The sequence below is a fragment of the Barbatula barbatula genome, assembly GCF_947034865.1.
Source record: "Barbatula barbatula genome assembly, chromosome: 22".
In the NCBI taxonomy this organism is placed as follows: domain Eukaryota; kingdom Metazoa; phylum Chordata; class Actinopteri; order Cypriniformes; family Nemacheilidae; genus Barbatula; species Barbatula barbatula.
The window spans coordinates 3,126,865-3,142,366 of NC_136785.1; the positions used below are offsets into that span (position 1 = coordinate 3,126,865).

General features: G+C 37.0%; 1 protein-coding gene across 7 annotated transcripts in view; it reads left to right on the top strand.

Annotated features, from left to right (window-relative positions):
* mapk10 (mitogen-activated protein kinase 10) overlaps window positions 1–15,502 on the top strand; it is a gene marked incomplete at its 5' end in the record, with an annotated part of 46,515 nt that overhangs the window by 23,966 nt on the left and 7,047 nt on the right. For 3 of the 7 annotated variants that reach the window (XM_079487217.1, XM_079487219.1, XM_079487215.1), the window contains 10 exons: window positions 971–1,100; window positions 2,074–2,132; window positions 3,028–3,166; window positions 3,983–4,148; window positions 4,524–4,595; window positions 8,532–8,714; window positions 11,750–11,874; window positions 13,416–13,439; window positions 14,503–14,566; window positions 14,770–14,847. In XM_079487217.1, the coding sequence (XP_079343343.1) occupies window positions 971–1,100; window positions 2,074–2,132; window positions 3,028–3,166; window positions 3,983–4,148; window positions 4,524–4,595; window positions 8,532–8,714; window positions 11,750–11,874; window positions 13,416–13,439; window positions 14,503–14,566; window positions 14,770–14,847 (1,040 nt within the window). Of the gene's footprint in view, window positions 1–970; window positions 1,101–2,073; window positions 2,133–3,027; window positions 3,167–3,982; window positions 4,149–4,523; window positions 4,596–6,653; window positions 6,726–8,531; window positions 8,715–11,749; window positions 11,875–13,415; window positions 13,440–14,502; window positions 14,567–14,769; window positions 14,848–15,502 lie in introns of all 7 variants that reach the window. The other 4 variants (XM_079487216.1, XM_079487220.1, XM_079487218.1 and 1 more) reach the window with 3 other exon arrangements.

Consider the following 15,502-nt stretch of genomic DNA (forward strand, 5'->3'; position numbering starts at 1 on the left):
TAACTGCATGTTTTTAATTCTCCCATAATCCTGTGAGAAACAGACCGGCACGCCTATGGTCATTAATACTTTTTGTCATTAGGAGATAAATGAATCACATGGTTTAGTGCTTCACTTTGTCCCTCAGGTATACTTGATTGTTGAAGCATTTTATTATGAAATTGTAACTTAATTTTAAGCTTAATTTATTAAATTGTAATATTTGCACACACTTAGAGAATGCTAATGTGTGAATCACAATGAACCAGTTTTCTGCTGTGTTTTGGTATTAAAGACACACACACTGAGCACATTGGCCCCGTCGAATCCCATATTATCCCGTGGAGTGCCGAGTCTTTTGCATTATTAATGAGCACAGTTTTCCAGGGACGTGAGGGCTGGCAAAGAGAGAGAGAGAGAGAGAGAGATGGAGGGAGAGATGGCGGGGTTTCAATGTAACCTTTACCTGATCACTAGTTTCTCAATATGCGGTCTTGTGTCCTTGTGTTCTTGCTCTACGTCATCAATAACCGTCAAATACTCACAGAGAACAGAGAACACATGGAAGAACCCGGATGTGTTCTCGAAGTCAAGGATGTATCGAATGCAGCCTTGCGCGCATACGGAATCTGCTCGAAGTCCCTGAAGTCTCTGCGGCGCGTCCATCCAAGTTCGTTCTTCTGAGGCTGCCTTGCAAGACCGGTCTCCACAAAACACAAGTCTGTTCTTTGCCTTCTAGGAATTGAGAAACGGCCAGTGACCAATCGGTGAAGAGCTTCCTGATTTCACAGCTAAATCCATCGTCGTAATAGATAACATACATCACTGCTACATAAATTGGTTATATTCAGCACAAATTGATGGTTATGGCTTTACATGTCTGATAAATTTCACCGATCTTATTCTGTAAATGTCATATTCCATGTTGTTCTCTCCAGCACATTAATGATGCTCTCTCTCTCTCTCTCTCTCTCTCTCTCTCTCTCTACAGTGCTGGATATGACGCAGTCCTGGACAGAAATGTGGCTATTAAGAAACTCAGTAGACCCTTTCAGAACCAGACTCACGCCAAAAGAGCATACAGGGAGCTGGTGCTTATGAAATGTGTCAATCACAAAAACGTGAGTCAGATCTCATTATCTCTTACGTGAGCTCCATCGGGTGGATAATGTTGCAAACTGTTTCCTATGAGACACAAATACTCCATTGCGGTGGTGTGGATGCCTGACCTCAGATGATAAGTTTCAAGTTTGACTTTTTCTGCGACCGTTTCTAAGACGAAATAGGTTTGTTTACCGCTGTAATGACGTTGTGGAGAGATGAACCCGAAAGATGAAATTCTAAGCTTTACATAGACAACAAACTTGAGGGGGTAATTCTCAAAGGCCGGCCAGCGAGTGAAGTTTGTAGGCGTGTTTCCCGGCATTTTTATTTACAATTTTGCTGCATCCGCTCACAAAAAGAAAGTTTTGATATATTTAGACATAGTCTTGATATATTAACATGATCTTTATTTAATATCCTGATGTTTTTACAATGTTAATATCCTGATGACCCATACAATGTTTTGTTGGCTATTAATACAAATATAACCGCGTCACTTATGACTGGTTTTGTGGTCCAGGGTAACAAATCGAAAAAGGAAATACATGAGTTATGTATGTTATAACGGTAAACAGATATGTGGCATGCACCACAAAAAGACAGATGACAAGTCTTATGTAATAGAAGATAGAAATGTTTGATATAAGGCAGAGTCTGTAAACAAGACATATAGAGAGTAAAGCATGACCAGCCATCAATACAGAACAACATAGTGGCCGCAGGCAGAGAGAGAGAGAGAGAGAGAGAGAGAGAGAGAGAGAGGTGGTATTAAATGATGAATGACATATGAAGAAACTGTTCAAAAAGAGAAAACTACTCTCTCTCTCTCTCTCTCTCTCTCTCTCTGTGAGATGCATGTTGTAAAGGACAGCCGAGACGTGACAGACATACGAATGTAGTTCTTCTTTCATCTTTATCTCTTATCGACTGTAAACGGCTCTGTTATTGATCGGCAACAATATTTAACTTTTTCCACATTTGCTTTTACAGATCATCAGCTTATTAAATGTCTTCACACCGCAGAAGTCTTTAGAGGAATTTCAAGATGTGTGAGTAACTTTCCAGACATGATGTTTAAACACTATTGCTTCCACAAACAGTCTCATTTACAGCTAATGTGAACAGATACTAAATTATTAAAAGAAAAATAAGATCATTAAGAAATGCAGACACTTAATGTCTGCACGTAAACAATCATTAATAATAATTTAGATGTTTTGCAAAAATATGTAATACTTGCATAATGCAGAAGCCGCTACAGTAATATATGATATATTTACAGTAGTTCATTTCTGTATAACCTCGATGGTGATTTATATCTGACACACACACAGTCGCAATACGGCTATTGAAATGATGCAGAGCGGGGGTAATCTATCACCTGCTATCATTTGTGGATGTGCTTTCTGGTTGGTCCCTAAACACTGCCGCCAATGGCTTAATATATTCCTCACGTTGTGTGGACTTTAGTCTGGATCCCGATCAATACATGGAGTATAAAGCATCTACCCGGATCATTAGAAGTTCTGTGTAGATGAAGTTCATGTTGACTACATTATTAAACTCAGAACTTAATCTTCATATTTTGTCTAACTGCCTTTAAACGATGCTTTTCTTATATTCACATCTGTATATACATCAGACGGTATGTATAGATTTCTATAAGTGCACCGTCACACCATTTCAGTTTGTCATTTTAATCCCTTAAATATGTGAACGCTGCATTTGAGCACTAACATTGGCTCTTAGCGTTCACATTCACTCCTCTCCTGCCGGCCATTTTCTCAACGAAAGAGGCCGTAAAGATCCACATTGATCAACCGCAGGCTCTTCTGCACATGAAGAAGTCATGAATGAAGCGGTGCTGATGAAACGCATACAGTCGATACTGAAAATCCACAATATATCAGTTTACCGATAAATAAACGTTTTCCTCCTCCATAGTTATCTGGTTATGGAGCTGATGGACGCAAACCTTTGCCAGGTGATTCAGATGGAACTGGACCATGAAAGAATGTCCTACCTTCTCTATCAGATGCTGTGTGGAATCAAACACCTGCACTCAGCCGGCATCATACACAGGGTAAGAGACATAAAAACAACAATATACACACGTAAAACAAATTTCCACTGAAGGTTGCCAAGTCAATGCCAGTAAAGGTTTACCCTCAGATATTATTGACGTAGTACGTGACCTCTGTTATCTCTAATCTCATTGGTTGTCTGTGCATTACTGTTTTATTTTTATATTTGCGTAATGTTTAACTCTGCTTAACTTTACCAATAATTGCTTTTTTCTCACTCGTACATTTGTACGTTTTAAAATGATCTGCTTTCCTGCAAGTGGCAGAGGTATTATGGTTTAAATTGAGCTTTATTGTCGTTTTATTCATGTTTGCAGTAAGCTTTTATTTTGATATTTGTTATATTGTTTTCATGTTCATTTTAGTTGAATGTTACAGCTATGTTATGATGCGCTTACGTCATTTTATTTGTTTAGTTTTATATTGCTACTTACAGTATATATATTTTTGTATTTAATTTGAGATTTAGTTTAGTTTATGCCAAGGTTACATTTCTCATTTTCGTCAAGTGTATATAACATTATTCTTTACATAAGATTCATACTCTCAAAAAGGGTGTGTTAAATAATAACACATTTTCGTGTTATGGAATTTGAACACATTATGAGCCGTGTAGGTTTTCTGTGTTAAAAAAATAAACAGCTTGTGTTGTTTTTAACACAACAGTTTTTAGATCGTAGGCTGATATGATGTCGATAAACTAAAATGTTTTACTACTTTTAATAAATTATAACAACTTTGCGGTAAGGTTTAGAGGTGGGGTTAGGATTGGAGCTTCATTATTGCTTTTTCTATTTAACTTACATTTTCTTTAGGATCTGAAACCTAGCAATATTGTGGTGAAATCGGATTGTACGCTGAAGATCTTGGACTTTGGGCTGGCGAGGACCGCTGGCACTAGTTTTATGATGACCCCCTACGTAGTGACGCGATACTACAGGGCTCCAGAAGTCATTTTGGGAATGGGCTACAAGGAGAACGGTAAACCAAACACTTCACACGTAATGTAACGTTGACAAATCTGAAGCACTTCATTTACTGAAAAGACTAACACCTTCTACTGCTTAACAATACAAATGAACTTCATTAATACATTGAAGGCCAACGTCTTGCTGTTTGTAAGAGTTTAAGAGAGAGAGGTCAGGCTATGGATTTTCTGGCAGAAATGTTCTCCCTGAGGTCTTTCCCCATCTCAGGCAGATAATGCGTCGTAATTGAATGCATGACAGACACCGCAGATGTTATTAGTGGGAGTCACACAAATCTTTCACATCTTCATCACTGATGTTGTATTTGTACTAATGCTAACCTCTGTTTTTCTTCCCTTCGCTCTTGTTTCTTCTTCTTTGCCTACAGTGGATATTTGGTCAGTTGGTTGCATCATGGGAGAAATGGTGCGCCACAAAATCCTGTTCCCTGGCAGGGACTGTATCCTTCATTATTGAGTCCAACTTGGCTTGATGATTTTACAAGCCAATAGGAAATAAGCATACATTGTCAGTATTCATATTAGTGATCCCGTAGACTTAATACTTTTTTTAAGGTTAAGTTCATCCAGAATTTAAAATAGTCACCATTTGCAATGATGACATATTGGATTATTATACAATTCTCAATCTTATTTTAACTTGGGATTTCTTTTTTCAAATGAGCAAATGGATTCGTGTCATGATTTTGTGGTCCACATGAGTCTTGACCAGACCAGACCAGACCAATATTCATCTGTCCAGGCATATCTAAGTGACTAAGGTTCTTTAACACAAAATGTTTTGATCTTATATAACCAACTCATTTTCCAGCTAACTTAGTTTTTTAGTCACACATTTTTCTGTCTATTTCTTCCACTCAGACTGGAAACTTCTAATATAACATTTATAATATAAAGTATAGCTTTTATTTAGTCGTCTTATTTTTGATATTTGAAAATGGTGAGTCTGTGTTTTACACATTCTTCTTTATTTGACATTTTCAGGTTTCAGGTTTATACATTTTAAAGAGCACGATCAGGCAATGTGTTTCAAATGCTGTGTCGATTAAAACATCAAAAAGAGTTCACAATGATCAGAGCTCACACGAGTCTTGTATCATCTGTAGATCGTAATAGAAAGTTAAATTTGCTGTGCCGCATGCCTCAGGTCTATGAAATAGACAGAGATTTGTGCTCCAGTTCCACTGATAAAATATCACTGAGATGTTTGCATTTGACTTTTACGATTCAGTTCCTTCTGAATACAATACAACAGCTCCTTAAGATTCCCTGCAATGCTCCAGGCTATCATAAAAACACAGCTCAGTTCAACCTTTTCTCTCATTTAAACCCGCACTAAAGGTATTGATTCTGTAGACCAAGTTGGCTTATTTGGGATTTGTAGTTTTTAAAAAGTCATTAACACACGGCTGAATGAACTTTGCTGTGCTTTTTCATCAATAGTTCTTACATGCTTCCCATTTAAAGGGTTTTACCAAAGCAAAACCATTTTTTGTTTGTTGTTGCATCCTTTGGCGATGTACAGCTGCGGTAAAACAAATTGAGACCAATATCATCAATATTATTAGATGTATTGTGGCCATTTCAGTCCAGTGTCTGTTGAATTTCAACTAAATCAAAGCTCAGGAGTGGTAACACTTCAATATGAGGGGAAATTCTCACCATTAACTAGCTGTTAGTGTCATGCCTCTTATTGGCATATCGGCTGTTTATTAGTACTTATAAAGCACATATTCTGCATGACTATATTTTACATCCCTAACCCTACCCAACCCTAAACCTAACAACTACCTTACTAACTATTAATAAGCAACAAATTAAGAGTTTATTGGGGGAAAGTCATAGTTAATGGTTAATAGCACGAATTGCCCCATATACTGACGTGTGACCCACCTAAATACGTGTACAAATATTACTGCTTTAATACTTACTTGTTTTCTTTGAAGTATTTAAAGTATTTTCTGCTTTTTTAACCTGGTTCTCTAGTTTTCATTTTCTGCAAATAAATGCAAATAGAAACCAAATATTGTTAGTAGTTCACAGAATCAAACAAAAAGGACAATTTTACCTAAACACATACACATTTTCAATCAGATGAATGATTTCGAAATGTTTTTTTCTGCGGATGTTAGATGTTTTCTGCACTTTATTTTCTCGTATCACGTTCCGCTAACCTGTTTAAGATTCCTAACATAGACGGGCTGTAAGAAGCGTCCCGTTTAATAATGAATCAGAATAAATTGAATACATGAAGGTGAAGGATGGTATTATCTCTTCGTTCCAAAGTGTTGTGAGAATTTAAACGAATCAGAAATGAAAGGAAAATATAATATCGAGGAGGGAATGTGCCAGGTGTCCAAGTAGGCAGATGTTAGCTGTAGTTCACTTACTAAATGTTTCATATAAAAGAGTATAATAAAAGAGCTTGTATAATAATATGTGTAGTCGTTTAATGGTATATATACGGCTGACTCGTGTGTTGTATGTGTGTGGTGTAGTGGACATGTGGTCTGTAGGCTGTATCTTTGGAGAAGTTATAAGAGGAGCAGTGCTGTTTCCAGGCACAGATCGTATCCTGCCCTGCTGTCTGTTATTTGATGATATATAAATAGAAATGTATGGGGAAATAAACAGATAATATTAATCATGAAAAAATAGCAAACATAATTCAATCAATAATATAAATAAAAAACGACATAAAAATAATATCAATAAAGTCGTAGTAGTAATATTGGGTCTGATTCCGCAGGAAATGTCAGTTTGACTGAATTTGACATCAGCCCATTTAAAGGTAAGTAATGTAAAGTAACCTGCAATTTTATCTTTTAAACAGAGGTGGCGATAGAGGCAGAAATATGCATTGCAGCTTTGATAAGAAATGAAATGAAAACGTGTCGTATGGTTTACATCATAATTTTGGTTAAAACTGATACAAGGAGGTGGGAATGTAGGGAGTTTTTGTTAAGAAATAAGAAAAAAATTATACGTGAGCTCTTTTTCTCGGCGTTAAACCAAATTTGCTTTTTAAAGCAAGAAGTCGCCAGGCAGTATTTTTCATTTGTCGGCTTCTTTAAATGCGAGATGTCGATCGAGAGCGAGAGAGAGATACGTGGGTGGTTTTGTGTTTTAGGAGGCAGGCCGTTCCTGATGATGTAATGTGGTCCCGGCTGCACCGGCCTTTTGAACCAGGACCCCCTTTTGTGGAAATCATAGGATGCCTGGAGAGCAAAAACAGTCATGTGATTACCCAAGGCCAACTGGGCTACCATGACAACATTAATCCCTCCCCCCTGTTGCTAGGCACCCAGAGAGGACAGCTATTATATTTTCAGGATCCATTCGCCCGAGGCCAACCCATCTCAGACGTATCTGCTAGAAAACATTCCCTTAGACGCCAACAATGACGTGAATTACAGCAGTATGTCTCCCCATTCCAAGTCGCCCCAAATTCCCACAGCTTTACTACGATAAATGAAAGAAAACATTTCAAAGAGTCATTTCTTAAGAGTGAAGTTCATATCAAGAGGAATATTTGAGCTCTTGTCTGAGCGTGTGATGGGTTGTGATGGTGAACGGTCAGTGGTCTGCGCGTTTGTATTTGATGATGTTTATACTTTTCAGTCTGGTAATTGCTGGTTTGTTTGGACGACCTTGTCTGCGATCTTTAGAAACCATGCGGAGCGGTGAATGAACAGAGACACATTATCAATCTCGCTCTGAGAGGAAGAGGAAACGTTTGTGTTTGTTTTGGCTGATTGTTTGTTTACAATAATGGGATGCTCAGAGGACCCGTGAATTTTGTGTGAACGGCACAGCGTGCTGGGGGTGTATGTCAACTGTGCTAGGACTTATTAGACCCCAAAACATGTCGGTGTGATGTCATTGGCTCTGGTGGACACTATAATTCTTCGAAAATGAATGTATGATGTTTAAAAGTTTGAAAAAATGGTGCTCCGAATGAAAAACGAGGAAGATGCGTATCGTCACAGAAAGAAAATATCACTGTGCATTGCTTATGGCAGAGATTTAAAGGTAGCCGTGATGAAAGGCGTGTCTTGTTTTAAACATAAACTTTCATTTTTACATTTTCTTTCATAAAACAAGACTAAATATCTTAGGTCACTTCCCTTTTAATGCAAATGTACCACGATAACCTTTAACCTTTACTGCTTCAGTGCTTATTACTGAAACACACATAGAATCAAACTTTATTTCAAAGGTTTCTAAACTTTATTATTTGTAGTTAGTTTTGTTTTAGACTCTATATCTGGTTGAGCCTGTAACCACAGTTAAAACAAAAAAACGCATAATTGAATCAGATACAGTTGTGCCTCATACAGCTTGTAGGTGTTTTTCCGTGACTCCACCCGATTCAGATATCGACCAATGGAATAAGGTTATAGAGCAGCTCGGCACGCCCTCTCCGGAGTTCATGAAGAAACTGCAGCCAACTGTGCGTAACTACGTGGAAAACAGGCCAAAATACGCCGGCCTGACCTTCCCCAAACTCTTCCCAGATTGCCTCTTCCCTGCAGACTCTGAGCACAACAAGCTCAAAGGTAAGTGAGAGTTTATATTTGCATAAAAATACATAACTACTTTTGTTTTCCGGAATATAAATATAATTCCCATCGCTGAAATCGGTGTAAAAACTATGATATATTATTTCAAGTTCAAGTTCAAGTTACTTTATTTATACCCGAAGGTAGATTTTGTTTGCAGTAGAGTCACACATCATCACACATTACCACACATCATCATCAAAAATCATCAAAAAAGTTCTTATCGGTCAAGAATAAAATAATACATAAGCATACAGAATTGTATATAAATACAAGTAAAAAGATTTAAATACCTAAGTTAAACTGTGTTTGCGGTAGACACGTATAAAAAAAAAAAAAAAAAAAAAGAAAAGAATGATACATACATATTGAATATTACAAGAAGACAGAATGAACACTTGTGCAAATTATAGCTAGCCTATAACTTATTCCTCAATGTAATGCCTGCAGGAACAAAACTATTCTTGTGTCTTTTTGTTTTACATCTGGGGATAATAAACCTACGCCCGGAGGGTAGAAGCTGGAACTCTGTGTGCAGTGAATGAGAACTGTCATTTAAAATTGAGCTAGTTATGCGCTGTACCTGTTTTGTGTATAAAGTCTCCACGTTAGGCTGTTTCTCACCAATCAGCCTGCTAGACCACTTTACTATTTGGTTGAGTGAGTTTTTATTTTTCAAAGTGAGATTGCCAAACCAGGCTGCTAGTGCAAAAGATAAAACTGACTCAATAAAAGCGTGATAGAATAGGGTCATAATGGATTTATCAACCTGGAATTTACTCAATTTCCTCAAACAAAACAGGCGCTGATGTCCTTTTTTACATACCACTTCACAGTTAGTTCCAAATGTGAGTTTGGAGTCAATTATCATTCCCAGGTATTTATATGAGTCGACACATTCAACGGTTTGACCACTAATTGATGTAATTTCTTGTGTTTGTTTTTTATTTTTCCTAAAATCAATGAGCATGTCATTTGTTTTGACTACATTTAATTGAAGGTGAGACGCCTCACACCATTCAACAAAGTCATCAATGACTGGACCGTGGCCTGTTTCACTGTCTTGGAGCAGGCTGACAATTACTGAGTCATCTGCGTATTTAATTATAGTCCTATTTTCCCACCTGCTCTGGCACATATTTGTGTACAGGATAAAAAGCAAAGGTGAGAGTACACATCCTTGTGGAGAGCCTGTTGATGAACAGACTTTTTCAGAAAGATTGCCATTCACTCTCACTCTTTGTGAATATTTGATATGTAAAGTACATTTGTGAGTATATTTTGTGGTGAAAAGGACTGGTGTAAATTAAAGTTGACTTGAATGCATTAACCTAGATTCATCCTGAAATTCTTTCCATACACCAAAAAATAACTACATCATGCCAGCGAAGTTTAAATTTCGCTTGTTATTTACGTGTCTTTCTGTGTTATTTTCACGATTGTTTGCCTGCGAGAATCTGGCAGCGATTTCCTTCTCATTTGCCAAATTGAGAGACGTTTCATGAATAATACTCAAAGCTGTTAGTCAATCTTCAGGGGTTGGTGGAGTTGAATTGTGAGCTATTGATATGAAAATTGCTGGTGGACTTTATTTCCAGTGAACAACACGAGCAGATGCCGAAGTCTGTATTTTAATGCTGGTCGTGGAAACAAAGGGGTGTGTGTGTGGCTGTAATGAGACACGAAAGGCTGGATATGAGATGGATATATGAGGATTATTGTGGATATGAGATGGATATATGAGGATTATTGTGAATATAAACCTTCTGCTGTCAGGTAAAGCAGTTGAGAGCTCTGTATATCAAGTATAAAGGAGGAGCGGGCTGGGGCTTCAACACACAGTGAAAATCAGTGAACACAAATGATTGTGACTTTTCTTATTGCCACATCGAGTATAGTTGTGTTTTATATCGTCTTGTAATCTGTATTTAGTTTGGTAGGGCAAAAGTACTTTTTTTCCATTTCTCTCGAGAAGGAAAGAAATCCTGCTCAGTGTTTTTTGTCTGGTTTTCCAGTCTTAATATTCTTAGATAATATCTTGTAATATCAAGATGAATTATTAATACATTTATTGATTATATATATATATATATATATACAGAGAGAGAGAGAGAGAAGGAGAGAGAGATATGTGTGTGTATATATACGGTATGTATAATTGTTTATGTATTTATTGGAGAAGCATGATGACATAATATATGAAATGTTGTTCTAAAAAATATGTTTATTAGTTTACATGCTTAAAACGAGAAAAAGAAATCTGCCAAAAAATCTGAGGTATGAAATTTAATTATTGAATTAAATACTTAACAAAGAGGTAAATCTTAATTTGATTTAATTTAAGATATAAGTATAGTTTTATATAGACTTAATAGCTTAAGATATTTGCACTGGAAAACAAGAGGAAAATTACAAAATCATTTTAGCAGTGTAGTAACAAAACCTCAATATCCATCATGAATACAAATTATTAAACAATAAGATATTATATTTTTCTTTTATTTCGCTTTTTCACCGTTATTTTACTTTTTAAATGAAAAAGTGCCTTTGCAGTGTTTGTTATGCCAATAAATCACTTCACAATGACAAAATACATTGAGTCAAATAAGATTAGAGAGAGAGAGAGCTGCAAAAATCAGCGTCGGCCATTTTGAAGTGGTCCAGCCTATGGCAGAGTAAAGTGATGAGAGTGAGAGAGAGAGAGACTGACTATACGAGACTATTTATAGAGCAAGAAAGTGTGGGAATGTGATGTGTGTGTATGGAGCTGTAGTGGAATAGATGGAAAGATGAGAGCCGGAAACAACATGTGATGCTTTCAATGCCCTTGAAAGAAGAAACTATCAAATGATGAGATACGTCATTACGACAAGAGTTTGTGAGACGTTTGCTCAGTATTCCTCAAACATGTGCTTAAAGACAACACAAAATCTCAACCGACGATTTCCTTTCTCGATGTCCCTGCTCTAAAGTCGCCTTATAATTAACATTGCGTATGATCTGGCTAACCTCTGTCTTCCTGCGTTAAACAGCCAGTCAGGCCAGAGACTTGTTGTCTAAGATGTTGATCATTGATCCTGCCAAGCGGATATCTGTGGACGAGGCTCTGCAGCACCCCTACATCAACGTGTGGTATGACCCGGCTGAAGTGGAGGCAGTGAGTGTTGCTCTCATTCTCTTGGCGATATCGATTACTGTGTGCTGGCTCATCTGTCAGCTGTGGATTCTGAGTTATCTCGCAGTCTCTCAGCTGACTCCACACTGCAGATGTAGCTCATTATTACAGACCATCCTTAATATAGAGAGGGCCACCGCGGAAAGGCTTGGCCGCATTAAAGCTGCAATCCATTACTTTGGCCCATTATGACCAACTGTAACAAAAGAATAATAATATACGATAATATACGATAAGGAGACAGTTTCCAACACATTTTGATGTACTTGCTTTATAAATGTGTTAATATTGAACCCCAAAAAGTTACGGATTGTATCCTTAAGTACTTTGCTTGTCCTCACGGTAGGGCTATGTGACAAATTATGATGAACGAGTCACTTCTGATTGGCAACAATATAATATATAATAGTGATATATGTATAGTGTATTGCCTACACATAGTTAGTGAAAAATGTGAAATTTATTAATAAAAAAGTCTATTTAGATCAGAATTTTTAGCAGGATTTTGAAAAGAAGCCGTGCTATGCACATGTTGTTTTATGCAATTCAATGACTTTGATTTAAGACACAAACAGTTTTGAATGTTTCAGATAGAAACACACTTACTGATCAAATCTGTAGACTGGCACGGACTTTCTATAACACGTCCAGACTGAAAATCGAGCTGAGCAAAAGTCTTGTAGTGTGTTTGAGCCATAAAGGGGGTCACACACCGGAAGCGCCGAGCCGCGCAGCGCCATTACCAGGACTCTGTTCTGAGTCCTACTGCGACACAACTGGCCACTCGCATAATTAACATTAAATTTGATGTTATTTAACATAAACCATCTTTAATGTGCTCATTGACTTAAACATAAACCGCAACATGCATTAATCTGTTTGGTAAGAACGGAAAAACAGCTCATCGATACAGAAAACCTCTCGATTCTACCACAATAATATCGTTCTAGACCTGATGCTCGGCACTTCCGCATCCGGTGTGCGACCCCCTTTAGATGTGTTAGATGATGTACTCTTACCCAATATATCTTAGTCTTATTTATATATTACATTTACTTTGCTACAGTTCATTGCATTTGTTGAGTTTATGTTGTCGGTTGATTCTGGAGACCTTCATCAGTTTAAGAGTAAACAGACAAGGAGTAAAAATAACAGAAGGTTTCCTGATCTTTAATGCAATGACTTTGGGTTCTGTGCATCTGTCTGCTTCTGACATCGTGTTCTTGTCTAAAGAGCCCATCTGCAACATTTCAAAGGGGCTTTCAAGGACGCAACAAGTTTGTTTTAAAGCAAAATGTACATTCTGACCTCGGTCAAACCTGCAAAATATTAGCTAACACTGTTTTGTCTTGTAGAAAATGTAGATTCCATTAATGTCACGTGATTTGTTTACATTTGTGTTGATAGAGAATAGTCGATAACCTGAATTTTTCCAAACTGGTTTGTTTTATGATCCATGAACGTCTTCATTAGTGTGATATTGTCTTCTCCTTCTCTCTGATATTTCTCTTTCTCTGATGAAGGCCAGGAATCATCACATATCTATGGTAAATAAAGACCATTTTACACATGGGAACAAAACACTCACATACAGATCTATTTGTGACATGAATTGATGTTTTTTTTCCAAAGACAACGATCAAAAAATATATATTTGGCCTGACAATGGCATTTGTAGGGTGTGCACTGTGTGTGTCTGTATTGTGTACTTATCCTTTAGAAAGTGCAGAGGATTTATTCATCCAAGTTGTTTTTAATGTAACACTAGTTCACACTGCCCCATCAAACGCCAACATTATAAACTGTTTTCTATCAAACAACTTGTTGCTTTTAGTGTTTGTCGGTAGTGTAAACTAACCTTAAGGTGATATTCATATTTTTTAAATTGTAAAATATTGTCTTACATTACGACGTCAATTTTTATAGTGGCATTGATAAACCAGTCGCCCTGACCTTTCCGTCAATTCAGGTCGACTGAACAGTAAATGAAGGCAATAACGTAACTGAAAAGAACTTGACATTCAACTCGGAAAGTTTAGAAATGATTACAAATTGCATATCAAACTGAAAGATAGATATTCAGGTTCATTGTGAATAAAGAAAACATAGTTTTCCCACAATGCTACCTGTGTAATCTCTCTCTGCCAAGTCACCTGGACTGCCCAGATATGGTTTTAGGATAGATGGCATCTTTACACAAATGATAATCTCTGTCTGTCTTATCTCGTCTCTTCTGCGCTTCTGTCTTACTGATGCCGGTGTTTGGTCCATGTTTACACAAGGGTGAAAGAAACATTTTACTTTGCAGTGTCTCAGATATTAATAAACAATGATGACGACAAATTTGAACACTGCAAGGTAAAATGTGGGCGATGTTTAACATTATAAAAAATCTGGTCTCTTCTTTTTCTATTAAAATTTTCATCGATGTTTAGAACATATTCACTGTAACTGCTGTAAATGTGCATCCACAACTGCAATGTTAAATGAATGGGGGTTTTCAGAGAGAGATTAAAGACGAACATTGGTGAAATTTAAGTAAAGCAAATAGAGAAGATACACTCAATGTTACTCGCACTTCATTTTTTAAAGTCTTTCTCTCTTTTTCAGCCGCCTCCACAGATCTATGATAAACAGCTAGATGAGAGGGAACACTCGATTGATGAATGGAAAGGTAGGCCTTCGTATGGACATTTCATAACGTACACTCGACATATTTTACTGAAGAGATACAGCGGTACATTACACGCGTGCATATAATGCTGTATCACAAACCACTACCAAACATCTTTAGTTTAATGAAAAAATCATAAATTGTTTGCAGTGTTATAAATAATCTCACATCTCTCTCTCTGTGTTTTCCCATCTCTGTTCCAGAGCTCATCTACAAAGAGGTGATGAACTTTGAAGAGAGAACTAAGAATGGTGTGGTGAAGGGACAGCCCTCTCCCTCAGGTACTCTCTGTGCATAAGATATGCTTCTGTAAGTGAATTTAAAGTGATTTCAGCTGTTTTTGAGAAAAAAAACACTATCTCCATGTGTCCCTGTTCCCTTCCCATCTCGTAATGTGCTTTTTATCACTGTAATGTTGAATCTACGAGCCCTTACTAAAATCACCACGGTAAGCACAGATTTCAATATACCATACGAAAGGATCTCTGCAAAAACTGGAATCTTCCGAATTGTTTCGTTTAGTATTTTAGGCATATTTATTTTAGCCTTGGTGTAGCAGCAATAGCAAATGTCATTTCATTAAGAAAAAGAGAATTTTGGCTGATGCTGTGGTTACCATAGTGATCTTTGAAAGGGATGCGGTACAGTGTGTATAGTCGTGTGCTGAATTTACTGGGAATGCATTTTTCTTTATGGCTCGATGTCAACAAATGCAACACGATTGTAAAAAATGACAATCCATAATTCAATATAAAAAACTTAGGAATGTGTTCTCTGCTGTGCTGACAAGTTACTAAAATGTTATACAATTTGCGTACTAATGTTATAAGATGTACACACGTGTAAAGTATCACGCTGTATATTTGTTGTGACTGTGTGTGCATATTTCATAAGGTTGGAGTCCACGGTACAACGTGTTTTACACAAAACAACTCA